The sequence below is a fragment of the Ammospiza nelsoni genome, chromosome 7 (genome assembly GCF_027579445.1).
Source record: "Ammospiza nelsoni isolate bAmmNel1 chromosome 7, bAmmNel1.pri, whole genome shotgun sequence".
In the NCBI taxonomy this organism is placed as follows: domain Eukaryota; kingdom Metazoa; phylum Chordata; class Aves; order Passeriformes; family Passerellidae; genus Ammospiza; species Ammospiza nelsoni.
The window spans coordinates 23308229-23335788 of NC_080639.1; the positions used below are offsets into that span (position 1 = coordinate 23308229).

The 27560-nt window shown below is 44.8% G+C and overlaps 2 protein-coding genes across 3 annotated transcripts in view; both read right to left on the reverse strand.

The window, feature by feature from the left end:
- Positions 1-8175: 8175 nt before the first annotated feature.
- Positions 8176-15902, reverse strand: TBR1 (T-box brain transcription factor 1). 2 transcript variants are annotated; one of them, XM_059476522.1, is made up of 7 exons: positions 15103-15902; positions 14497-14651; positions 14047-14168; positions 13539-13697; positions 12623-12684; positions 10455-10572; positions 8176-10349 (listed from the first exon to the last, which is right to left on the reverse strand). In XM_059476522.1, the coding sequence occupies exons 1-7, from the start codon at positions 15792-15794 to the stop codon at positions 9729-9731; spliced, it is 1929 nt and encodes a 642-aa protein (XP_059332505.1). In that variant the 5' UTR covers positions 15795-15902; the 3' UTR covers positions 8176-9728. The 2 variants fall into 2 exon arrangements, with proteins under 2 accessions (XP_059332505.1, XP_059332504.1); XM_059476521.1 differs by having other exon boundaries at positions 8176-10572.
- Positions 15903-19884: 3982 nt separating this feature from the next.
- PSMD14 (proteasome 26S subunit, non-ATPase 14) overlaps positions 19885-27560 on the reverse strand; it is a 46479-nt gene continuing 38803 nt past the window's right edge. The window contains exons 10-13 of the mRNA XM_059475707.1: positions 26149-26223; positions 23689-23814; positions 22490-22552; positions 19885-20323 (exon numbers count right to left, since the gene is read on the reverse strand). Coding sequence (XP_059331690.1) covers positions 20225-20323; positions 22490-22552; positions 23689-23814; positions 26149-26223 — 363 coding nt within the window. The 3' untranslated portion in view covers positions 19885-20224. The remainder of the gene's footprint in view (positions 20324-22489; positions 22553-23688; positions 23815-26148; positions 26224-27560) is intronic.

Here is a 27560-nt window from a genome sequence, read left to right on the forward strand (position 1 = left end):
TGAGCCAACACTTCTGTAAAGACAGGGTGAGCACTGAAAACTTGTAGCATATGCTGCTATTTACATAACTAATTGTAGCATGCACAGTCAAAAAACAGCCTCTAGCTTTAGCATATACATGCAAAATAATTGATTTTATTATGTACAGAAAATTAGAAGCTGTCAGAAACAAAGCCACTAGTAACAGCCGCGAGGAAGAATTTCGAATTTTCATCGCCTAGATTGCAGAGGCTAGTCTTCACACAGTTGTGAGGTTTACAGCTAGAATATAAATCTAGACAAGATTCAGTGACAGCTGATACCCTATCCAAGCTTTCGGTAAAACTGACATACACACACCATAGACTGATGGTGGAGACACTCAAGAAAAATATTCCCAGTCTCAGACTAGCTGTGGTTTGTCATTGCAGGCATTGTAATACAAGATTAAACTCTGCAAAGGACATTGCAAATATAATAATAGCAACCTAATCTTGCACAAAATAAAAAGGAAGAAAAACATGATGGCATGGAATAAAAGCACTAGCTGAGTTTCTCCTAAATCTCTGATGAATAATAAGAGGACACCAAGTTGGGGAAAATACAGAAGAAAAAGCTGCATTATGCTGTTTTTCTATGGGAAAAAAAACCAAACCAAAAAACTTGAATCTCAGTGTTTCTCAGGCAAAACAGCACATATGTGTAACCAAAAAAATATGCATAATAGTGATAGAATGTTCTTCTATCATTCAGAAATAATATTATTTGAGACAATATTTAATCCTATAGATGGGTTCTATATTGCCTTAACATGACACGCTTTCCTTGCAATTACAGAGTGGATGACAATTTTTCACAAGTTTAAACATTTTTATAAAATAATAAATTTTAAGTAGGTTATTTTAAGATATTATCTTGCCAGTAACCTTTTTGAAAATGGTGTTAAAATTCTAATTTTTTTTTAGTCAAAAAGCTATTACAAATCAAAGTTAGATCAGCAGAGGCCCCATAAATTATTATGCAACATCCATAAAAATAGGACTTCACCTGTAACATGCTGCTGAAGAAAAAACTCAAAAACGGACATTGATAATATTGATAATACAACTAAAAATGCTAAAAATGTTTTTACATTGTAGATTCTTATTAAACATGTCATGTTAAATATCTTATATGAGGTAAACCCTTTACAATCACAAAAAAATTGTCTGTAAATGTAAATTTAGAAGTTTGGGTGCAAAAGAAAGCAGCCTTGCATGGATCTCCTCCTCTTCAGTAATCCTGAGCAAGGCTTTCCTGGTTTGAGCATCCTCCACAGAAGGAGTTGCAGGAGAAAGCACTCGTCTGCACGCCCTGGTTCTAAACACAGCAAGCACGGAAGAGCCAGTGCAGTGCCCCTAGTAAGGAAAAGGATGGTGGGGAGAAAGGCAGGGTCTGGAGCCCCTGGGAAGCTTTGGAGATCGAGCAGGGGAAGAGACCAGAGGCTGCCTGGGGACTACTGGTGCAGTGCATCAGCTTGGAGCTCTGCTGCTTCCCCACGCAGGAGCTCAGCGACCGCATGCGTTATCCTGAGCAGCTCTGGAGAGCAGGTCTGGGGTTAGCGACAAGCCCGTCTCCTACCTGCCTGTGAAAGGGATCACCAGCTTCCTGCTGTCCTGCCCTTGCACCCACCAGCCTGGCAGCCTTTCCCATGCAATAGCACCGTCACCATCCAAGTGACTTCAGAGAGCTGAGCTGACAGCAAAACAACCCTCGTGAAAAGGGTTGAGTACACAGAACTACACTTGAAATCTCCTAGATCCTTATCCTGAGGCAACTGTAGATATTAAAACAAAGTCAAAATTAAATATAGCTACTGTTTAGCACATTGTGTATTTAGCACAGGCATTGCCCTTGTCCCTCTATAACTGGGAAATGTGACCGCAGTGACAGAACTGCATTTTAATTACCGGGAGGAAAAAAAAGCCCCAAAACCCACAACAGAGAGTACTGCCAAAGCAGAAGAGACTCGGGCCCTGATCCTACAAAAACTTATGTGCACATATACACTAAACTTTACACTGTTACAGGACAGTCATTTGTGTTGTTTCTCCAGTTACAATGTATTTGAAAAATATCAGTAATGGACTGCTTTGGGGTTTGGCCTTTTAGGGTACATCTGACTCAATGGCTTATAGGGCAATATAGTCCTGAAGAAATCTTACCCACACATGTCATTAAAATAAATTACATTCATTTTTATAGGCCCATATTTTATTTCTGCCATTACATTTCACATTACTTTAGTTTATATCTGCTTATACAAATGAATCCATTTGCAATTTTTTAAAAAATTTATTTTTAACTAATTTTTATTTATATAGTGATGAGAAAGAAGTTATAAGTGAAGAGTATATAGAAATACAGCAACTGAAACACTGAAATATTTAAAAATACAATGCTAAATGTTAACATCAGAAGATTTTTAGTATTAAACACAAAGCAAAACTGAGCTACACCAGATAGCAAAGAAGGTGAAAAGGATTTGGTCATTACAAAATCCTAAACACTTAGAAGAAGAATTGAAATATCTGGTTAACTCCTTTCCACTCAATTTCTTGAGCAACACTTTTAAAAGAATATAGCTGGCCTAATATTGTCCCCAAAAGGAGGCAAGTTCTTGTATTACACACACCAAACAATTTGCTTTTGATTCAATAATTAAGACAATTAAATCATCAGAATCGACCTTGACAATAAGCAGAAAGGAAGCTTCAATTATTCTTACAATCTAAACAGTGAAAAACAAAAATGTAAGTAGAGTAAGATATCTGTTGATGATTTCATAATTGTGTTACCACGGGAGAAACAAATTTGTATATCAGGTTGTTTATCAATTAGTACTTGGTCCTATTCTTTCCATCAAGCAGCACCTGCTTTGGTTAGTACCTAAACCACAAGAGGAGACAATCAGATTGTTTCAATACAAAGCAGTATTGAACCACTGAAGCCCATGAAGGAACATAACTATGCACCAGATGAGGATTTAATCCATGCTATTCTGACCCTAACTCCGCAACAAACGCCATGCTCAATGCATAACTGAAATAACTGCTCAACGATGTGCCCAAGAATAGCCATTTAGAACCACAAGCACTGGAGAGTTTTCAGTGAGATTTTCATAATTTCTAAACACAGGTGACTAAACCACTTGGAGGTTTTTGAAAATGTCCCCACCCTCATCACTCATGCATGATAGGTTCCATAGGAAAGTCAGGAACCAATAATAGAAAGCAAAACCCTTTCCCTCTTCCTCAATACCCTGGATCTAATTCAAGGGAAAGGTTCCTTCTCCTAATGTAAGAGCAAACTGAGCTTCCAGGAGAGGGTTCACACAAAGCTTAGAGTAACACCTATGTACAAGCCCCTCATGCTTTAGAAGCACAGTGGGAACGTGGGGAGAGGGGAGATGCCCCGAGGGTTTGCGAGGGGGCTGCGGTGCGAGCGGGAGCGGCTCTGTCTCTGTCACTCAGCTGTGATGTGCAGGCACCACCGACCACAGAGCAACAGGAGCTGCTCTGCCAGGCCCTCGAGTGGCCTTCCCAGACCATGCAGGGTGAGCCACAGCTTTCCCCAGGGCCAGAGAGCAGAGCAGCCACCATATCCCTGCAGCGTCTCCAGCAGGAGGTCTGGGACTGCAGGGTGAGAGAGCAACACCGAGATTTTTGAGTTGGAAGTCAAAAATGTGAGAGCAAACATTTCCACAAAGGGAAGTAAGCTTTAATCAGGGTGTTGATCAATCATAAAATACATCTTTTAGCTTACATTTATGATTTCAGTTTAATTCTTAGTGGGTGGGTGGGTGTCTTCATCTAAACTAGGACACATTTCAGCAGCATAAAATTTCTCTCAACTCAAAATATCCGTGTTGCTCTTTCACCCTTCAGTCCCAGGCCACTATCTGCTTTCTGGATAAACAAAAGCAGCCAATGTGTAACCAAATATGGTTAAAGAAAGAAGCTTACTTACAGAACTGAATTTCATATCATGGCCCACAGAAATTGACATGGCTTTTAGAAAGTTTAATTTATGTGCCAGTGCCATCAGTTTAAAAAAAATTACTCAAACAAGCCAAAAAATTATATTTCAAATGACTGAAGTGGGAGCTTGGATGATGTGCTTTGGTAACTCATCAATGTTTCTACTATATTAAAAAAAAAAATCAAATTATTAAGTGTATCCTGAATCACTCAGTCACTTCAAGGTACACGACTATCACAATTATTGAAAAAGGCCTTGATCCTGAAAACATTTATGTCTGTGAATTTTTAGACAAGTGAATAGTCTTTGTAGGACTGACCTCTTACTTTACGTTGTTCACACATATGAACTCGTATGCACGATCAGAGACTAAAGCAGAAATACACATTTACAAGCTATCAACATTTTACCTCAAATGTCTCTTAAAACAGATTCAAAGTCATTACCAGCTGTTTCTTATTTAAAGCTTAATATCTGTGTACTAGTATAGACAGTTTTACACAGAAGTATCTGAAGTTTTTCGTCCTTTTTGCCTTCGGTTTCAAAATTAAAAAAAAAAAAAAAATTGGCCTAAAAAGTCATCTTAAGACCAAGAAGATCATTCATACTCATATCAGCCCCTTAGAATTAGAAACACTCCAACTATGAAAAATCACAGTGATAGCATGAATAAAACATCACTGGTTTTATTGTCTAATATATTTTATAAGAACAAAATACACCTAATCAGCAATGGCAGCCTTGGATTCTAATAGATTCATAATTATACTACATCCAAGAAGTAAAATATTACATATGCTCAAAAATTTAGAGTTAAATATATATGTATTTCAAACAATATCTGGCTTTTTCAGGCATAAATATTTGAACAAATGGGCTTCAAGGGACCATGCTCTGAAATAAGCGATGCTTTTGTTTGCATTTCCAGATTAATACCCATTCTGAGAAAAGCATGAAACGTTACCAGTAAGCTGTGTGGCTCTCCAGACCTACCACAAATATATTATCTGGAAGGAGCTGGGTACTGAATGCTAACAGTCTGCTGCCTTCCCTCTACTTATGACTCTGCTGTTTCAATATTTTTTCTTTGACTTTGCCCCCATATCTTAGCAAGTGACACATTCCCTACTGAAAACCACATTTATGACAAGTTTTAATACTTGGAATGAAAACCTGTGTCCATTCTGCACAGAAAGTACCTGGAAAGTGTACTTCCATGCAGAATCCTTTCTTTCTGCTTGTCCCAATACACACACATTCTTTTTTTGCATCACGGAGATTTTAAAATTGTCTTATGCAATTTAAATAAGATTTCCAAAAACAGTAACCTTTTTTATAGGGAAAAATCAGAGCATTTCCAGTTGACAAAGTAATTTGTGAGGGCCATGCAAAGCACCTGAAAAAACAGACTGCAATGAAAAACATTTTAACTATAGCAACAGCACTCACTGCATAATGTTAAAAGGAAAATTATGCAATTAGGTCTCTTATCAGACTTATGAAAATTCAGACTATGCCATTTGGGGGGAAAAAAAAAAGAAAAATCATTGTTCACCACATCTCCCTTCAGCACTACCTAGAGGAGGAAAGTGATGACCAGACAGTGAAAATTAAGAAGAACGTGTCCCACCTTACGCCTATTCTGCCAATCTGTCTCAGTTGTTCTTCTGGCTCCATAGGTTTACATTATTTTTTCCCTAATTTTTTCTTTTTTTTTTTCTTTTTTTCTTTTTTTTATGCTGACAAGTAATACAAGACAGATTCTTGCCTTCTTAGGATCTTGCAATCTAGTTTAGACATAGCACGTCAAGTGGTGATGAAAGAAGGTTAGGGTGGGTTTGAAAAGATGAGGATTCCAACAGTAAACGATGCAGAGACATCAGTTTGGTAATGTACACATGTTTTGCATGATTCATTGGACCAAAATGGCCAAAGGAACTTAAAAAGCTGTCAAAGGCATCTTTACCTCTGACCTACCTAGTCATCCATCTGCTTCCTCATACTGTCAATCAAAACCCTCCCATCCTTATCGCTATTCTATTACACACTTTTTCCACAACCATTTCTCCTCCAGCTCTTAAAAAATATCTTAGCAAACATTTCAATCAGTCATTAAAAACCTTGTTAAAATATGCAATGTGTCATCAAATATGCATAGCGTACTCGTGCAAAATCTGTAGAGAGTAAATCACTGTATTACATTTGATATAGTATTAATGTGAAACATCATAGAAAGTATTACCAATAGGAACTTTGAATTACTTTCTACAGATTGAAGCTTGATTTTGTGTTATGTTAAATAAAGGAAGGGCAATTGAATAGATTATTTTGCACAATAATTAAATTAAAACCCATTCAACATGCCTAGAATAATAATACAAACTACACATAAAATTCGTGCAATTAATTGCTGTTCTAACAAATTCATACACGGGGCTTTGCTTCAACTAAACTACACATGCTTCAATTTAAACATGCCGGGTCAAAACCTGCGCATTCACTCCTCAGTGAATGCAAACAATTTAACGGGTTGATAAACATATGTGTAGCAGGTGCCCCTCTAAAATTGTTATTCTAAAAAATTATAATAGTAATAAAGTGACCTACCGACAGGAAACAGCCTGTTTAACTTCTGCAGCCCTTATCTCTTCCAGTCTCTTGCACAAATAGTTATGGAATTATCCTGTCGAAATAGTTATGGAATAACATCAGCCACTCACGCACAGGAAAGAATTTTGTTCAGACCTGTCACACGTTACGTGTTTATTCCAGACCCGCTGGATAACCCCCGCTAAATAAAACCTGGCGGCGGCTCCCTGAAGAGCGAGCGGTGTGTCCGGGGTGACTGCCCGGCGGGAGCAGCCCCGGCCCGGCGGCAGCAGAGGGGACGCGGGCGGGAGCGCCGCGGTGCCTCGGGCCGCTCCCTCTGCCCTCTCGGGGGCAGCGCAGCGGGACTGGCGGCGGCCGGGGGAGCAGGGGCGGCTTTTGCTGGCCGAGAGCGGGGAAGGAGGGTCGGGAGCTCGCCGTGGGTTATTTAGGGTGCGGGAAGCCCCGGGCAGGGCGCCGGGACAGCCCTCACGGAGCGGCCGAGGGGCAGCTGGGCCCGCGGGAGGCGGAGAGGAGCGGGCGCTGCGCGGGGGGACGCGTGGGCGCCCCGGCCCCCGCCGCCGGGGAAGAGGCGGCCGGGGAAAGGCGCGCACCGCCCGTGCTGCTCCGAGGGGCGGTCCGGGGGCACTGCCCTCACGGCCCCTCTCGGGTGAGGTCCCGGGGCAGGGCCCTGAGCCCGACGGCACCGCGGCGGGCACCGGTCCCCGCAGCTGGCACAGGCCGGCGGCCGCCCGGGCCCTCGAGGGCGGCGGAGGCGCTGGGAGCTCAGGGCCACGCTCGGGGCCCGCTCCGTGGCGGGGATGGAGGGGACGGAACCTAATTGGGGCGCTCAGGTGCCCCCGTCAATACCGCGGCAGGACAGAATGCCTCTGGCGGCTCCACACGGCGCTCACCCCACCGCGGAACCGAGAGCGAGCCCGGCGTGTTACCCCCAGCCCCTGCGGACTCGGCCACGCAGGTGGCGGCCCAGCGCCTGTCCTAAAGCCCGCAGGTGGCTGTCCCTACAGGGGCAGGGTCCCGGGAAGGTGGCAGAGGGAGCGGTAGCGCTGCAGGCTCCTCTCCCCCGCACAGGGCAAGCTGCTCCCCGAAAGGGGCCCCGCCTTGGGGGCACTGAGGGGCTCCGCCAGGGCAGCCCCCGCCCGGGAAGGCGAGGGGAGGCTGCAGGCGGGCAGCGCGGCGTCCCTCGCCTCTGCTCCGCCAGCGATGGCACCCCCGCCCCGCGCCAGGCACCTCTCCCGCCTGCAAAGTGCTGTCAGGGTTTTTAGGCGTCAAACACAGGGATAATTATAAACCTCTGAAAACCGACGGGGTTTCATCTCCCTCTTTCACCCACTGCAAACCTCCACGCTTGGCCACGCGGTATAAGCGCTGTCCCCTACGCTCTTCCACCCCCCCGAAAAAAGGACAAACGCGGGGCGAGCGGAGCGGCTCCGTCAGGGAGAGCAGGGCGGGACTCCCGCCCCAGAGCCCCGCGGCGGGCCCAGAGCGAGAGAGCCCCCCGGCCTCTTCCCCCTGCTCCCACCCGAGCCCTTCCTTGCAAATCGGCGAAGCGCTTTTTCCAACACGACGTTAACGTTTTGCCAGGTTTATTTTACTTGTTATACACAGACGATACAAACGGGCAAAAACCGAAACATTTCTCAATGGAGCATGTACTGGTATAAATTATTCAGTTCCACAGACGTAACAGAACAAATATAAAAATCACAACATTCGATTTACAGAAGAGTCAAAAATATACACACGTTTATGACCCTGAATTTCTATTAGGAAATTTCCCCGTCGAGTGTAATCTAGACTGAATATTTAGCCCGATGCATATTTCAGTTCGTAATTGGTTTTTTTTTCCTTTCATATAAAAATGCGTTAATTGTATAGATTTGCTACTCAAAATTCGAAGACTTATTATTCTGCTTCGCCGGGGAGGGAGTCCTGGAGGGATATTACTTCTCCTTCAATAGTATAATAAGAGATTTACAAGAATGATCACTCTTTCGATGTGCATTTGATTCCCCAGGAAGTCAGATCTCGATTAGCTACTTTATGAAAAAGTCAATTCCAAAACTAAATGCAGTAAAATATACAACTCACAACTCATCTTCACTGGACTACACTATGGTTACCAACAATTCAGTCGTCTATATCGTTTTTTCTTTTTTTTTTCTTTTTTTTTTTTCTTTTTTTTTAGATTATTCATTACAAAGATTTACAGCAATATAAAGAAAGACGGGGGAACTGCAAAGAAATTTGAAAATAGTTTGTTAGCATATTTGGCACCTGCAGGGACCAGTAATGGATTTGGCACTTGGGGGCAGGGGAAAGGGGATTCCACAAAAATAATAATATTGCTGATCTCGAGCTATTCCTTTCAAAGAAAAAATAAGAGGCAGTTAATTTTGGTTCCGGAAGGCGTTATGCCCCTTTAATCGACTTTCCTATGAGACGTATTTCTGTTCTTTTGAAGGGAAAGCTGAGCTATTCCTTAGCTGTGTTAGCCCAGGGCACCACGTAATTATTTCATGCGAGGAATTGGAGACAAAGTGAGAAACCCATTACCCGCTGCTACAGCTATGGACCACTGACATTTCCAGAGGCATTTAGGAAGAGTGTTTACCTGGGGAGGGGCACGAGGAAGAGGGAGCAAAGAGCGGGGAAAGGGGTAAAGAAATTTAAACAGGATCTAAGTTCTGTGACTGAACAATGAAAACAAAACAAAAAAAAAATCCAAACAAATAAATAAACCGAACCAAAGGAAAGTAATCTGTTACAATAAAATAAATACTATGTACAGGCATTTCACAGGCTGTTTTCCCCACTATTACTGTTTCCCCTAGAATCCATCCGTGGTAAAAGGAAGGAAGCGCTGTACGGTTTGAGAGTCTAAGCATCCTACTGATCAGTGGGTTTCGGTGCGGCAGTGCCCCCCGCGCCCCCGGGGCGCCGCCGGACCGGACGGGGCCGGGCGGGGAGCGGGGCGGGGAGGCGGCGGCGGCGGCCGCGGCTCAGCCCGCCTGCCTGCCTCCCTGCCGGGCCGGGGCACGGATGGGGCAGCTAGGGGCGGGGGTCAGTGCGCTAACGCGGAGGAGTTATTGTGCAAAAGGACGGCGGGCCGGCGGCCGCGCCTAGCTGTGCGAGTAGAAGCCGTAATAGCCGATGTCCTTGGCGCAGGTCTTTTCGCAGTCCCGCTGAGTAAGCACCTCGCTCTTGAGGGGCGAGGAGCTCTCGGACACCGGGGTGTCCGAGGGGGAGATCCGCCTCCTTTTGGCCTGCTCGTAAATCCCAGAATCGGAGGAGTCGATGGACTTAATGGACGACGGCGTCTCGATCCAGCTGGAGTCGGACAAATCTTTGGGCTTGGAGTCCTCAGCGCCCGGCAAGGGGGACCGCTCGGGGGCCAGGCTCTCCGCCTCCTCCCCCAGGTAGGGGTTGCCGGCGGCCATGCGCGCCGCCGCCGCGCTGTTGGGCCAGCAGGAGAGCACCGAGCCCGACTTGCTGCAGTACTGCGGGGGACTGCGGGCCCCCCAGCCCGACGGGTCGGCGTAGTAGCCCAGCGGCCGCCCCGCGCAGCCGGCCGCCTGCAGCGGCAGCGCCTTGACGCCCGCGGCCGCGTAGGACAGCAGCGTGGCCGCGTTGCCGGCGAAGTCGGTGGCCGTGTCGTAGGCGGAGGCGGCGAAGTCGAGGCGGTTGTTGGCGGGGGCGACGAACCAGCGCTGCGGCGAGGGGGCCCCCGGGTCCTCGGCTTGCTGTGGGGAGAGCAGCCCGTTGGTGTGGGGCACGCTGCGGTCGGCGCCGGGCCCCGGGCCGGCTCCTGCCCCGGGATGGAAGCGGGACTTGGCGTAGTTACTCACGAACTGGTCCTGGAGGAAGGAGCCGGCCATGGCATAGCGGGCCCCGGGCACGATCTGCGAGCGGGGCGAGTCGTTGGGGGAAGGCGTCAGCCGGTCCATGTCGCAGCCCGTGTAGATCCTGCCCAAGAGAAGGGGAGAGAGCTGGGTGTCCGCCGCAGCCCGGCGCCCTCCTCGGCGCGGCACCCGGCCGAACGCGGCCCTCGGGGGACGAACGGGACGGCGCCGTCCCAGCGCGCTCCGGCCCTGCCCGGGAGCCTGAGCTCCTCTCCGGGCTTGGCCTCTGGCATCAGCAGCGCCGAGGGCCTTTAACGGGGAAGAGGAAAGACAGGGGCAAGCATGGAGAGCAAATCTTTCGGAACCGGTTGGCCACTCCTTGACGGGGCTGAGATCCCTCTCTCCGGTCCTAACCCACAGCCCAAAAGCGTGGGATCCCGCGCTGTGACACGCTGACCGGACCCACCACACCACGCATGCAACAGGCAGCTAGCCCGGTCATTTGCCGCGAGCAGCATGAGTGGCAGACTACGGAATTCTGTCGGCTGTTTAACACTTATTATTGGGAGTCACAGACGAACCATCAACATTTTACTGAGTTTAAATTAAGCTAATCTTTAAACACCTACTGTAGGAAATGTAAAGCCAGACACTTCCAGTGTTCCCTGCTTGGCCTATATATAATTCTCCCATGCTGGGCTGCAATTTGCGATTATAAAAACTTTAATGGATGAATAACTACTATCTGTATTTAATTCAGGCTAAAACTGTGCTTTAATTAACCCTCCACGCCTCCTGGAATTTCTTATCCAAAATAAACTTGGCCCTTAAACAAATCCAACGTGCTAGACAACATTGAAGCTTCCCCCTCCCCCCCGTCTCCTTTCAAGTGACGCCCTATAAAGTTTTTTCCTATCAAAAAGGGAAAAGCACTTTTGGCTGGGGCCGAAGGCCTTTCCCAAGGCCGCACATACTCTCGCAGAGCTCCCGGAGAGCAGCCAGGCTCGGCTGCCGCCCTCTGCGGCAGCGGGGACCGCCGCTGCCCTCCCGGTGGCGGACCTGCTCTCCGCCACAGCCTCGGCGACCCCTGCCCCCTGGGGAAAGCGGCCGCACCACAAGCGGCTCCCTGGGGAGCGCTGGAGCTCGGCCCCGGGCCCCTCTCGCCCTAGTTCGGCTCTGGGCGCCGTTTGCACCCTCGCCCAGCAAAACTGCTGCTGGCGGCGGCCGGACCGCGGTCCGAGCAGAGGCTCAAGCGGGCGCTCAAGATACGCACGGGGTGAGGCGCTCGAGGCCAAGCGAGGCCGCTCCCCGCCACAGTTTAGAGAGGAAAAGGTTTTCCTCCTCAAAGCCGGGGGCCTGTCCCACAGACCAGAAGCTTGCAGGACAGGTGAATTCCTGCCGTCTGCTCCTGCCGGTGCACGGGCAGTGCCCCAGGCTGGGCAGGGGGATGCCGGGCGGGTCGCACCCCGGGCCAAGGGAAGGCTGCCTGCAGGGCCTGCAGGCCGGGATTGCCCCATTTTTGTCCCGAGGGCCGCGAAAGGCGGCGGCGGGGCCGAGCGTTGATGCCGCCCCGCAGCCGCAGCCGGAGGGACACCGGGCGTCAGGGCCGGGGTCAGACCGCCTCGGAGCCCGACGGGCAGAGGCAGAACAGGGACACAGCGCGATTAAAACTTCCGAGGCTTTAGCTCCACCCAGAAGGGAGAAGGAGAAAAAAATTTCAACCCCGGTGAAGAATAAAACGAGACGAAGACATTTCCTTCCGGACCCCGGCTCTGCGGACCTCAGAATGATGCAGACCCGGCGGGTTGCCGGGGACCGAGCCCCTGCTGCTCCGGTGCTTCTTTCGGAGCCCTTACGCACAAGTGAAACGGAAGCTTGGAAAGAGGCGCCAAGATACGTGCCAGGAAAAACCAACAACAGAACCGCCGCAAGTGCCAAAGCGAGATGCGGACTCGGGCGCGGGCAGCGCGGCCCCGGCCTCAGGGCTGCGCAGGGCCTCGCCGCAGGGACAGCCCCCGCGCGGCAGCGGGCGTGTGCTTCCCTCCCGGAGGGCTCTAGGAAAGCCTGACATTACACATCTCGGTGTGAAATGAGCCAGCCCTCATCCTAAATCTCCCCCCCTTTGACATGTGTGTGCAGCCGGCAGAAGGGTAGTAAAAATCCGGTTTACTTACGTGTCATAATTGTCTCGGAATCCTTTTGCGAAAGGGTTGTGATCTATTTTCAGCTGTGTGATCTAGGGAAAGAGAGAAGCAGAGCACACGTTGTGAAAGCCTGAAAAATATACCCCAGTGCAGCCAACATGTTTTTAAAGGACCAAGCTTTACTCTAGTCAATCATACTGCCTTTAAACCGTGAAAAATCAGCTCTGGCATGCTTATAGACAGCACAGTCTAATTTTAAGATTTACGTTGTTGGAAAAAGTACGGAAAAATCAATATTTAACCCCATATTTTGAGACGTGTTCAGCATTCCTAGTGCATGGGTATGAATATGCTGAAATCCAGAAATTAGGCAAAACGTACCGCAGAACGGTAACTAGGAGTTTGCATTTGCATAGAGCAAAATAATTAAAGCGAGAATGTGGACTGAACATATGTCATTTGAAAAGGGGGCACCAGTCTGTAGCAAAGCCAGACCACTCCGAAACGCATCCAGGCATTAACGAGCTTTTAATTTGAGGAAGTTGCTCCGTCACCCCCGGCGCAATCAATGAGGATGTTAATTGATCTTTGCAGACTTAAAGCTTAAGCTAACAGCTTAACAGCTAACTAAGCTGTTTCCGACTGGGAGATAAACGCTGCGGGCCAGCGCCCAGCCCCGGGCGGAGGGGCAGGATCGCGCCCATCCTGGCGGGAGGGCGATGCCGCTGCGGACACCCGGAGGGGGCTCCTGGGCCGAAGGCGGCCCGAGCGGCTGCGGCCGCCCTGGGGATGGCCCGGGAGGGCTGGCACAAAGTGGGGAACCGGGAGCCCCATCTCCCGGCGCCGGAGACCCGGGGTAGGGTGGGCAGCAGCCGGGCCATCCCCGGTGGGCTGCCTCGCGGGGAGCGGGAGGACCGCAAGGGGAATAAACCAGGGAGCTCTTTACATCGGTGTTTTGGTAGGCGGTGACGGCAATGAACTGCGTCTCGGGGAACGTGAATGTCTGCACTCTGCCCGGCTGGTTGGTATCCTCCGTCCCGTCTTCGTTCACCTCCACCACATGCAAGCGAGGTTGGTACTTGTGAAGGGACTGCAAAACCACCATCTGTCAGGCATGGCAAAAGGAGGGAGGGGGACGCGGAGAGAAAGAAGAAATTAGAGCGAGAAGGACGAGGAGAACGATGCCCGCTGGCCGCCGCCTCCCCGGGACGCTTGCGGACTTCCCCGGCCGCACCGGACAGCGCTGTCAGCTTGGGCAACGCGCTCAGGGCCGGCGAGGCCCGTGGCAAAATGAAATGGCAGGGCTTAGGGCTTTCTCACCACCACCCCCCTTTTATTTTCACCTAACGACACGATCTAAAAAAAAAAAAAAAATACAGGTCCTTTCGGAAACGGTAGGATTTTAACTGAAGAAATACAAATAATTCTGGCAGCGTCTGCGTTTCCCCACTGACCTGCCCGTTGTTGTTTGATGCTCCTTTATTGTTTGTAAGTTTTAGTTTCCCAAAGGAGATTTCCTGACGCATCCAGTGGGCTCCCGTGTTGGGGGAGTCGGGATGCATATACACCCGGTTTCCTAAGCAAAACAACAAAAAACACAACCACATCACAGTTCTAGCCTGTACCCCCGTTCTGCTGCTGCATCCGCACACGAGGGTGAAGAACCCCGTTAAGTGTACAATATTTTACTGCCAAAACTCCCTTAATTTTAAAGTAAAAGGATTAAAACAGCTTTTTACGAACACCTTTTACTTTCTCCTCCACCCTCCTTTTATTCAATTTTTTTTTAAAAACATCGTTGGCCCATTTGCGTTTAGAAGTCGCCAGAGCCAGTCGGCAAAGGCATTAATTAATCATTCTCACCTACATATGTGTCAGGAAAAGTGTTAATTGGAGGAACTTGCCTTGTACATTGGTGTCCGCCTTGCCGCAAGGAACCCATTTGCCTCCCTGAAATCTCCAGTGATTGGGGTCCGCCAAAATTACATCCACAAAAATATTGTAGTGAGCCGTAGGGTCGAGACCAGAAATATTAAAGCTTAGGAAAGGGAACATGCGCCTATATAAAAAAAAAAAAAAAAAAAAAAAAAAAAAGGAAAAAAAGAAAAGGGAAAAAAAAGAAAAATAAAGGGAAGAAGGAAAGCAAGCCATCGGCAGCGACAGGCACACGCGGAGCACCCAGCCGTTGTGCTTTATCCTCACGGCTCCCGATAGCGACTGGGAAATAAAAATCCAAAGCAGCCCCCTCCCGGAGTGCCGAGCTTTCCGCGGGGAAGGGCTGAGCGCAGCGGGCGCGGGAACTCGCGGGGAGGCAGAGAGGGCTGCCCGGGCAGGGACCGGCTGCGGCGGGAACGGCTCCGGCGGGGACCCGCACCGGAGCTCCCGGCGGCCAGGGCAGCGGCCCCGGTGGCGGGGGACGGCTCCGCCGGGGCGCGGAGGCTCCGGGCGGCTCCCCCGGCGATGTCCGCGGCTCAGCCCCGACACCCAGAAAGGTCCGCGCGGAGGCTTACCTTCCCTGCTTGGTGATGATCATCTCCGTCTGGTGCCGGTGAAATTTCAGCCAGAGTGGCCTGTTGCACAGGTAGACCTGAGCCTTGCCGGGAACCAGCCCCGGCTGGGTGGAGGAGAACTGGTAGAAAGGTGCCCCTTGGTAGGAATGGCCATACTGCTGGGGGTACGGGTAGCCCGCCGTGGGGTAGCCTTGAGGAGAAGAGTTGGACAGGAGGCTGTTATAAGCTCCGTTGGTGATCACAGGATGATGAGCCATGTAGCGGCTGGGGCTGGCGATGGAGAAGGCTGGGTGAGCAGGTCCATGCTGGCTGGGATAAGGGAACATGGTACTAGGAGCAGAGGCAGCAGACTGGGGCTGGCTGGACTGAGAGAGCAGATAGCGATCTGCAGCAGATCCATCGAAACTGTGACGAAGCTCAGAGACCCCGTCCAAGACGGGAGAGAGTTTATTTCTCTGGACGTCCCCTGGTGTGTCCTTGGAGTCAGGAAAATTGTCTGTATCTGACTGATTCGTCATCCCCCTGGTAATTTTTTTCAAAGGTGAACTTCTCTCCAGGTTGTCAGTGGTCGAGATAATGGGATGATCATGCAAGGCAAGCTCAGATCCGCCTGCATGTGGGTAACTGCTGCTCACATTGAGAAATTTCTTGGAGAGCATGATAGAGGGAGAAAGACAATGCTCCAGCTGCATAGCTCTAGCACCACAGTAATAACCCTTCAGTCCCTGGATCTGAAAGGGCTTCCTAGTATCAGAAGCTAGACATCCTGGGACCCACACTAGGCAGAAAGCACTTCATCTACCAAATGCTTCCCAAACGTTTGATTTACTTTTTTTTTTTTTTTTTTTTTTTTTTTTTTTTTTTTTTTTTTTTCCTCCCTTCCCAGGGAGAAGAGATTGGCCAATTGACACTATGCAGCAATCAGGAAAGACTCACTTTTGATCTTGCTGCTTGTGGAGAGGATGAAACGGCTTCTGCCATTGGTTAACCGCTGACAGTAATTTAATTAGATAGACATTAATTAGGATAATCACCTGGCTCCTGGTCGCGACGATCATGGCAAATTGAAGGAGATGATTTTATTGTGAGATAGAAGGAAGGGAAAGGGGGAAGGGAATAGTGTGTTTGCTGTGAGAGCTCATTATTATGTGACCTTTCTAGCTTTTTTTTTTTGTTTTTTTTTTTTTTGACTACGGCTGGAAAATAAATCCGAACCCTGCGATTCCCCAAATATTGCGCGCGTGTACCCCCCCTTTGTGCGTCAGGGAGAGGAGCGGGTCCTGGGCGCTTTGGGGAGCGATGGCGAGGGGAGCGCGGGGCTCGGCGGCCGCTGCCCTCAGCTCACCCCCGCGGTTTGTCCCCAGCGGGGCGCAGTCCCTCTCCCCCGGCTCTTCTGAGCGATCCCCGGCGCATCGCCCCCACCCTTCCCACCCGTGCCTGTTTCGCGGGGGAAAATACACCCTCCGTCCCCGCTGACAGCGGCCGCGTATCATCTCTTTTAACTTCTGAAATAATCATAAGCCCCGCAGCCGAAGTGCCCTAATGTATTTGCCGCGATGTTTACGGGTTCTTTAGTAAATAAATATTTTATCTGGGAGCCGTAGTGCCTGAGATTATCAGCAAAACAGCGCGGAAAGCGTCCACCTCCCCATCCGTGTCCGGATTTCTTTCCTCTCGGCGCCTGCTTTCCCTCAGTGACTCAGTCCCGCGGGCAGCTCTCGGGAGGGGCACATTTCTGGCAGCGCCCTTGCCAGGGGCCGCGGCCCGCCCCGGCCTCGGGGTCGATCGGAGCTGAGAAACCCAAACCTCGGTGGTGCTGCGGCAGGAGCCGCCGGCACCCTCTGCCCAGGGGTGTCCGCGGCCCGGGCTGCGCTCCCAGGCGGGCGGGGGCTCCCGGTGACCGCAGGGACCGGCCCGGGTCCCGCGGGGTGCGCGGCCGAGCACCCCGCTATTGAGAGCGGGACCCTCCAAGGCGCAAAGATGCGTCCGAAGAGTTCAGGGGGCCCGCTCGCCACCCCGCCTTGGCCAAGCACCAGTACCAGTTTCTCTTCCTAGGAAAGCCTGCCCGAGAGTTTAAAAGCATGGGGTTTGTTTTTGGGGTTTTTTTGTGCATTTGGGGTTTTGGTTTTTTTGACCGGGCAGGAGCTCTCCTGTTCCATTTTTCTTAGTGTTGTCCCCTTAGTGGTTTGGACTTCAGGTATTTTACAGACCACGTCTCTTCCCAGGTGACATCAGCAGCCAGCTTCAAATTTCACTGACAGATAATGCAGCCTGAACCACCACATAATAAACCGAACCACGGCATAACTGCCTGAAGCCAGACTGAAACTTTGCAAACTCAAATCCAGAGAAGACCAGAACCAGGATGACTTGACAGAATGTGTATTTCAATGCTTTTAAATCCCGTGGCCATTTATTTTTCTGTTTCTTAACCGTGAGCTACTTTGGTTATTTGGTGTTACATAGATGCCGACATACACGCACTCTCTCCAAGGAAATTATTCTAATAAGACAATTTATGAAGCAAAAAGCAAGCAGTTCACTGTTCTACTCGAGTGGTTCAGCGCATGCAACTTTCCACACACACCTTCTTTCAGTGTTAAGAAAACGGTTTCATTATTATCAGTTCTAACTAATGTTTCCAACACTTGCTTCACCAGTGCTCACCCTTCCCTTTCCCTGTTTGCAACAACAGAACATTAATGGACTTATACAGGCAGGAGATGGACCGAAATGCAGATAAACCCTCGGAAACGCTGCCCTGAATTGCAGAGCTACAGCCATATAGATGCAGAGCTGCAATGAATTCAGTGGTATACTGCCAATCACATGGAAGTGCTAATATATGCCAAAAATCTTCAGCGCACAACTCCTAAACTGGTATAATAGGGGGGATATGCAATGGCAGGTGGCGTTACAGAATCGTCATAGAATGGAGTGAGGTTTGCTAATACAATATGCCCGTCCTTCACGCTGACAGGTGACAAGGGGTCATGCTGCTAATGAAGGTCTGCTCCATTGCGGCTGGAGGCTCAGAAGGTGCCTGCTTGAAAATCTCTTTCTTCCTCCAACATCATATATGGGCTGCTGCTTTTCAGGTTACGGCATACACACACAATTCTACCAAATCCGCTGTGTAGCTCCTGAAGCACTGGACAAAAATAAGGAAGGATGCCCCAAAAACCTGCCTTTTTATTATTCATGTAACATCTTGGTAAATGGAAAATTGTGTCTCCAAGTTAAACTGAGGAGTGAAAAGAAAGCAGGGTACCACAGCACAAGCTTATACTACGGGAGATCTGCGTCTCCAACAGACTCTCTTTAGCTACCCTCTGCAAGATGTACATTTGTCAAAATTAATTTAGAATATGTAAGACTCACTGGTTTGTCTCCCTGCTTACACCAGCCTCTCATGCATGTATACACTGCAGCACTGCGCTAGCTCCTCTCCTGTTCTGCAGTGCCATGTTACCCACGACCTGCCAAACTCTGTCTCCCTCGTGGTGTTACACGTGTGTGTGGGAGTAGAGAGCGGCAGGGATGCAGAGCCCCCCGGCAGACGAGCCCCGGGGCAGGCTCCTCGATCAGCTCCTGCCCCGTCTCACCCCGGGCGCGCAGCCGGCAACGCGAGGCCTGACTGCAGCCCTCCCCAACCACCCGCGGGTTTGCAGTGGCAATCTCCAGAAAGAACTTCCCTTTAACTACACGCAGGCAAATGTGGTTTGGTATGTCTCCATTTTCCCAGTCTGATATTCCACTGCCTACTGTGGGGGCAGAGGGAAGGCCATAAGGAGGGCAGCTGCAAAAATCTGCATGTTTCCCTCTGAAGTAAGTGCACGCTAAATATACTTTGAGAGAGAGTTAGTCTAAAATAGTAAATTAAAAGGCCTCAATAAGAAATTTCAAACAAAAGAAAAATCTTTGAATGGTAAAGTGTAAGAAAATATGGGCATAAGCCAGAAAATAAGACAATTTAAGTGTTATTGCTTAGTATGCAAATAAGAAGTCAATTTTTAAAAAATTATCTTCCACCTGAGATAGTTTTGCAGATAGCCTGCCACTACTGTTGCTCTTTATTAAAAAAAGCCCCAAAGCAACAGTAAAGAGAAAAAGAAAACTTCTGCCCAGACAAAAGAACCAAATCAAACTAAACAACATCCAACACTTGAAAAAAGAACCCTAATGAAAAATTCCAATCAGTCCTCGCCCAAAACCCAGAGTCACTCCCCAAACCCAGATATTTGGCTTTGCCTGCTTCAAACCAAGCAACCCACCTGCCTTCCTGCAAGTGGTTCCCTCTCCAGCCAGTAGAAATGGTTTAAAATGTCATATTCTAGTTGGGACTCTTTCCACATATTTATATATATGGACGTCTCATGCATGTTCTCTCACAGGAGGGTGGGTTCATGTAACCTAGAACAGCCTCTGTCACTTTAATGTTTATTCTCAGAATACTGCTATTTATGACACCGCTTGTGAGAGTTCTGTGATTCAGTTATCAGCAACTGAATTAATTTCCTTAAGGTCAGTTGTCTTGTGTAGATATTAGGGTTTGAATAATATTCAAAGGGAACTGACAGGGGAATTTTCAGCATTTTTGGTTTTGTACATCCTCAGAATCCAGCACTATGATTTTTTTGTTTTAATGTCCATGAGAGAATTTTTGCTTTCCTAGCAATTAGTATCTCAGTAGTTTTACAGTGAAGGGAAACAAATGTTTACTAACACTTTTTCTAGTTCGTTAATTCCCGCTGTCCTTTCTCAAAAAACATTGTCGAGAACTTAAGACAGATTTGTAAATGTATTTTTATTATGTTGCAACAATCAAAATATATATGTTTTACTGATTTCCCCCCCCTCCCCCCAAATATTAAATGAAAAGGTACTCAATTTTTTCCCCACATCGTGTTCTTGAATGCCTTGGAATCTGTGAGGGCCTTGACATAAAGAAACTGAAGCAAATGCACAATTAGAGGCTGAGAGGTGTTATAGTGCTGCACTTACATTGCAAATGAAGTCAGATGTCTCTCTCCATTTAATCAAATAGAGCCTCACCAGTCTCTGTTTTGTATTAGAAACAATAAACAAATATACACAGAAAGTATCACCAACGGTAAATCAGTTATTTAAATACAACTGTATCCAACATAGCAGCTAAACACTGGACAATGTTTGAGGTCATCAGCACATCCACATGCTCTTCTAAATGACGTTTAGGGTCCTGAAATACAAAGGATGCCATGAGAGGGATGACTGAAACATGTCTCTGAAAGATTTCATTTACTTCAAGTCTATTTAAGATGTCTGTGAGTTAATGAACACAGGCCAGTAATGCTTGTAAATCTTCCATTCTAGGAAGACCTAGCAAATGACTGTACTAACAATTAAGTTGAGGATAGGCTTAGGAAGTAAATTTCTATCCAGCATATCAAGAGTAACCATGGGCAGCTGTGACATGGTTTAAGGACAACACACAACGTGTAAATTTTACTATACATCTCACTAAGGCCAATGTTTTAATCTTAGTTCTGGTATGTTGCAATTTGTTTTCAGATCTTTGCAAATGTGTGTTCTAATCCTGTGAAGATTCAGGCATCATTTAACACAGTCTTTGAATAGTTGCATTGACTGCAAGAAAATGAGTGTATCTATACCCACAGAAACATGAAACATGAACAATGCCCTGTCAAATGCTCTTAGGAATTGAATGTTAAGCCTGAGCAGTTTTCTGAAAATACATATTTTTACACACTATTACTCAACTGATGTAGGCATTTGTGGGCATCTGCATGCAACAATAAGATTATTTCTGGTTGAAAATCATACACATGCACTTCTTCAGTTTCACCACTGATATGAAATAATTAACCTCCAAATACTGCAAAAATATCAGTCATGCCTCAAAAAGATGTCTAAATTTTATTATAGTATTATTGTAGTAATTCTTGTGTGTAAAGAAATTAAAATATGGAAGACAATAATGCATGGGAATTGTAACTTCTTTAAAGATGGAATTATGTCAAAATGTAATGAACCCATCTAAATTTATATAGAAGAGTGCTACTGAATCTGTGTATTCTGCCCTCCTTAAATAACTCCTTTTCAAAGATCAGACAGTTGTCCAACATTCTTTTGGTTCCTAACAAATTATACACCTAGTAACATAATATCCCTATAGTGTGAGTGGCTGCTTGTTTACAAAGCTTTTAATCTAAGTTGCATAAAAAATTCCATTTGACAATTACTTCACAGAACCATTTTTTTAATTTAAAGGAAACTTAAACATTTTATCAGGAAAAAAATTCTTTTCTTTTTGAAGAACTGCTCCAAAATAGAGTTTTTTTCACGTATGCGTAACAACTAGTGAAGCTCAAGTTCTGTTTGAGATGACATCATAACCCTTAAAATACAACCCTTCTTACATATTTTATGTGTGTATATTTATGTATGTGTAGGTGTGCATAAACTCCATTGTTCTGAATGCTACAGAAATACATGAGTGACTGAACAATAGTGCAGATGTGTTATGACATTGCTGCTAGAAGCTGACACATAAGAGCAATCCAGAATCTTTTAAATTCTTCTACTGCTACTAGCAATACAGTAAGTACTGGTTCTTTAAGGACACACTAGGTATTTTAAAAGCTATTTCTTGCTTTCATTGCCCTTCTTGAACACAAGCTCTTACAAATTTCCTTTGCTCTCCCCTTGCTCAGAAGGGCACATTTCCTCAACCTTTATGTTGAAATCAAATGTAGAAATAGTTTTTTGTTGAGTCTTCAAAAAGACATTACATCCTAACATTGCAAAGGGATGGAATGAATTGAGTGGGTGTTTTCAGTTTCAGCTGTGGTCCTAAACAGTTTTCCTCAAACACCAATACAAAGGAACTCAGCCTACCTGCCAAGTGTGTCTGAGAGCTAAGCACTGACAGTGTGTTCATGAACTGAAGACAGGGGTCAGCTGGCTCTTTACATGGCAATGTAGATGATAATGTACAAACACACCACCCTCACCTCTGTTTCCATGATCACCATTTTTAAGTGTCTCCACAGTTTGGGTCTCTCTGACACAGACTTGGATATCTTTATGTCTCTTAGTAGAAGTTAAAACAAATGAAGATGGAAAAGGGAAAACTACTAAATTTCAACACTGTTCCTCAGCTTGTAATAAAAACACATATAGAATACGGCTGCAGATATTCTGCCAATTACCTACAGTCAAAGACCTGTTCATTGTATGACCTCCAAGAAAAATAAATTTATTATTTGAAGCACTGAGAATATCATGCATGTAGAACTAAAATCACCTCCACACATGTAAAGAATTAGTATTTAGAATGAACGAGGCATATCATTCCACCTCACTCTAATTCATCACACCTCACCTGCTTGCCAACATTTTTTATTGCCAGCTGTTCAGGTGTCATCTTATCTTCTTCTTCAACAGCCTGTGAAAGAAACACCGAAAAGGTCAGTGTTTCAGATTTCATTTACTTTTCCCCCAAGCCACAGATTCTCAAAATACAATTCTGTTCCTTAAAAAAAAAAAAAAAGAAAAAGAAAAAAAAAATCAAACAGCAACACATTTCAGAAAGTCAAAAGGAAAGGTACTTCAGGTTTTCAGCAGACGTGGTTTTAATTACTGAGTGTTAGTGCAAAAGATCAAGGCAAATACTTATGAATGGTTTTATTGTCACACATTTACCAAAAGGTTAGTAAGCAAAATTCTTAAATGAGCAGTATCAATAGTTAAAGATAGTTGAAAGCAGTTAAAATAATAAAACAGAACTGAACCCAGCATTTCTATATGGTTTCAACTACTGGAGATTTGATCTCAATTTTTGTACTGTTTAAAGTAATTTATTTTAATATATTTTGATACTGTTATGTTGCCTTCAAATACAGTGTCTTCATAAAGTTCATCCACTAACTTAACTAGTGAATGTGATACTGAATTTTGGTTGCAAGGACTTCTGAGGAGTTAAAAAAATAACACTTGTTAACAAATACTGACATGATTACTACTCACAGAATGCTTGTGGATATCTAGTATTTGTAAGAAATATTTCTAAGTGTGTCAGTATTAAAACAGTACAAGCAACTGTGATTCCTCTTACAACACCAATAACAAAATTCTTATCTAAACAGAACATTGAATTGGGCTCTGGGATGCATTCTAAATACTTATAGCCTATCTACTAGACTGACACAGATAAATAACCTTTGCCACAGTGATCAAACTATCCTTGACTGAAGGATTGAAAAAATTGACTGCTCATTTTGATCTACAGAAATCTTATATTCTTGTCACTAAGTAAAAACAGAAAATCAATATGATTACTCACATTTCAAAGCAAAGCATGTAACTAAACACTTTGACAAAAGTTTAGGGCAAAAGTCTGGTGGCAGTGCCCAAGGAGCTAATCTGGCAACTTCCCACAGAAACCATACCTAGCTGATTAGTACAAACTACAGTCATTCTGAACAAAGCTTGTGATAACCAATTTGTTCTGAAATTAGGTAACTAATTTCTTCACTTCATAAACACAGCTACACTTATACTATCATTATGGGATATGAATACCTTGTTATAATTCTTAGCTAATTCTAACATCTCCTTCACTACTGTTTCATTGAGTTTGCAATGTTCACTGTAGTCCTGAAGTGTCAAACCTTCCATCCAACTCTTCTTATGCAAATTTAGCAGCATCTGCAAAACAAAACCTCTTTAGAGCATTCACCACAAAAGACTTTCAGAATACTATGAAGATCTCTTTGACAGCCAACTGATTTATAGTAAGAAGAATATTAAAAAAAATAGATCTTAAAATATCAGTGTTTAAATAAAGGAAATACAATGATAAACTACTAGAGTGCTCTACCAAATTAGAAGATAGATTTGCATACTTTTAAAATATCGAACTTCTTGAATCCTAAATATGAAAATGAGACATGAAAACATGGGTCACATTTACTTTGACAGGAATACATAGATTTGTTTTCTGTGATTTGTTACTTTTGCTGCAGGTTAAGAGTGCACAATTGCCTTGTAGCAGAGCTAAGATAAAAGTGAATACTTTAGCCGCCATATAGTTGAATAGCTGAAGCTTTTGGCCTCTGACGAAGTTGAAAAATATTTTAATGCTTGGATTAAATTCATAAAGTAGTTACACAGGCTTCACTGATTATCTGATCTGTACGCAAGCAACTGACAGTAAAACAGACTTTGAAAGTGACCAAAGCATGACTTGTATGTCTTTGCCTCATAAAGAATAAGCAAGCATAAAAACCATAGGATAAAATGTGCAGAGATTAGATGGTGATAAAGGCAGGCACTAATACATATATTTGAAAGGTTTTACTTGACACTTTCATGTCATCTTGAAAGAGCACAGGAACAGCTACAATAGCAATTTCTTTATTTTCATGAATAAAGGAAGTGTATTTTGTGGATCTCCTGCACACTTGATGACTATAGGGAGGACCCCTTCAGCAAACAGTTTCAGCTTGTCTTCAATTTGTGAACATTTACTAGACATTTCTGAGAAGTGGTAATCCCTGTAATTGCTATCACCTGAATAAAAGTACCTGTTTCATCCTCTGTAGAGCTTCCAAAGCAACCTGGCTTTGGAACATGTGAACTGAGAAGAAAGTTTGTGTCATAATTTGTGTTAGCAAGATCTTAGCTGCTGACAGAAGGAGTCGTAGGCAAACTGCATATGGACAGTTTAGCTAGGCTATCTTGATTTTAAAATTAAGGTTTGGTGTGATGAGCTCCTAATCTAATACATGAAGCATGTACTTTTGTTACTACAGATGGAGATAACAGATCACCACCATCATGAGGGGGGTTTGAGATATGTATGAAGCTGCCTCATGAAAGATGTGAGAGAGAGTTGTTACCTCACAGATTAAAGTCTTTCTAACTTGCTCAAGATTATTCTCCTACTTGCAAAGGTAATATAACTCACTTTTATGAAGCCATTGATGAAAATACACACTTGGAACTTCAGACAAGACTGGATTTGGCCAACTGTTGCATTTGACTGGAAACAATAACCCTCTGGAAGCCTCATGGACATTTCCTGAGAGAGCTGGTTATGTTCAATCAGTTACTCATTTCAGTAACAGTGAGGTCTTGGAAGTCTGATACTGCACTAAAAATGGTTGTGCATTTCACACATTCTTTCCAACTCCTTAATTTGCACACTTATTCCTCCACTATTTGAAACTGTTTTTTTTTCTTATTACTTGTAACTCAGAAAGTCTGAATTCTGTAAAAAACTATTCTGATCATTTCATCATAAGCTTTGAGATCAATTTATAACCCTAACAAGGCCATGAAAATGCACAGACATATCAGAGAACATATGCAGAGGATAGAATCTGGCTTTTCAAGAATTAACTTCTGTAGATGATACATAAGCTTTTTTTCTTCCTTTTTGTTTTCCTGGTTGAGACTCTCAAGCTAGATTTTGTATGTAACCTGAAGACATTTGACGCAAAAGTAGCAAAAAATGATTGTTGTCAGTAACTCCAAAATATTTCTTCTTGTAAATGCAGGACATCACTACTTCCTGATATTCAGTGACGTCTTGGGGAGTTGCAATCATACCAACTGGAAGTACCTTCTGTCAAAGTGATCACAGCAAGGAAAACCCCAACATCCCTTGGTTATGCATTCCATTTTGGAAAACACAGTTAAAAATTCTCCTAGCTTCAGGAATTCCAGCCTGTGAAAACTGAAGGCAGCTAGTATGCTTTTCAGCTTCATCACTGAAAACTTGAAACTTTGTACAAACTTAGGTACAGAGACAGAATGACAGCTTTCAATGAGGTGGACAAAAATGTTGTCAAACTACAGAATGTGGTTTTGGAAAGTTTTATCTCAATGACTGTTCATTCAAGTGCTTTCTGGAAGAGAAGCCACCTATTCCTGGAGAGTTTAAACAATTACTGAAAGTAACAGCCATTGAAATCAGAATACTGCCACAACATTTTGTATAATGCTTGTGGTACTCTGAATTAAAGCTGAAACAATTACCTTCTGTTCTAGTTCATTCTTCCTGTAGTTGATGGTGATGGAATAGTAATGTCTGTTTAGTCCATGGATTAGTGCCTGCAAAATTTAGGGGAGAAACTGGATTAAAATCACCCACTGCTGAAATGAAGAAATATCAGAAGGAGAAAGCTCATTTCAATATAAACACCCTTAAAGATTACTCAAATAAAGGGAAAAACACCAAGAAAAAAAATGCAGAAATTACAAGGAGATATGAAGTAAATATACCTGGTTCTATTTCTCTTTTTGTGTTCATTAACTGACAGTTATGTTTTCTATTTCTAAACCACAGATTTTTTTTTTCACACAGTAGCAACTATAATAAGAAAAAATGGTAACTGCCTTCAAACATTTGACCGATACATATGCACAAACATATTTCTCTCAAATCCTTCCTCTCTCAATAAATTTGGTTATCACTCCTATTAAAATATTCTGTTACAAACAAAAGACTATTTGTTATCTATTTATTTATAACCACTGTCAACATCCCCAAGTTCATTCTCCAGGGTGAATGAAGAGGGATTAACTGAAGCAAGCAAAAACCTCAGTTAGACAATGTGTATCAAATTAACCTTGGATATTGACACTAATTTTATTTTTTAACTGTAAATGAAGGAAAAAACTCCCACCTTTTTCATTACAAGTATGCCCTCTGCAAATACAATCTGATCAACTGAGATTAGTTTTAATGGTAGCTGTATGCACGTATTTTCTGTTTTGCTCACTTGCATTAGATATTTCCTTTTACATTTATGACTTAAGGGTGAATTGTATTAATATTTGGGGAGGTAAAATTCTATGATCAATCTTCATCACAACTAATAGAGTCTACTTTCAAATAGAATTTCACATATGAAGTTTACATTTATGAACAAGATAGAATAAATCATACATAAATATGCTGAATTAGTGATAAATTTTCTGTTTCAAGCATTCCATCTATTTAAATTTAATATCTATTTACAGCTACACAAAATGAATGTGTATTTGCATCCTGTGCAACTTAATATTTTAGCATTACAAAATTATCTCTATGAAAGCTGAAAATGTTTTCATACATACATTTTAAATAGATTTCTATTGCAAACACATATACAAGGATAAAAAACTACTTGAAAAGTTACGAGAATTAGCACTTACATAAAACCATTACTTGTGCAACTTATTTTAATTAAGCTTGTAAAATACAGATTTTATTATCAATAACAGAATTTATAGTTTTAACTATTAACTGTAAGTAATTTCCACTGCCATTTTCTTATCCCACTCAAAACGACTGCATATGAGGTTTTGGTGTTTGTGCATAAACTCATGTGTTGATATTTAGGAAGTTTCCTCAAGTTCTTAAAGTTTGACAAACAGGTTTGCCTTCTCCCACTATCCTCTCCCTT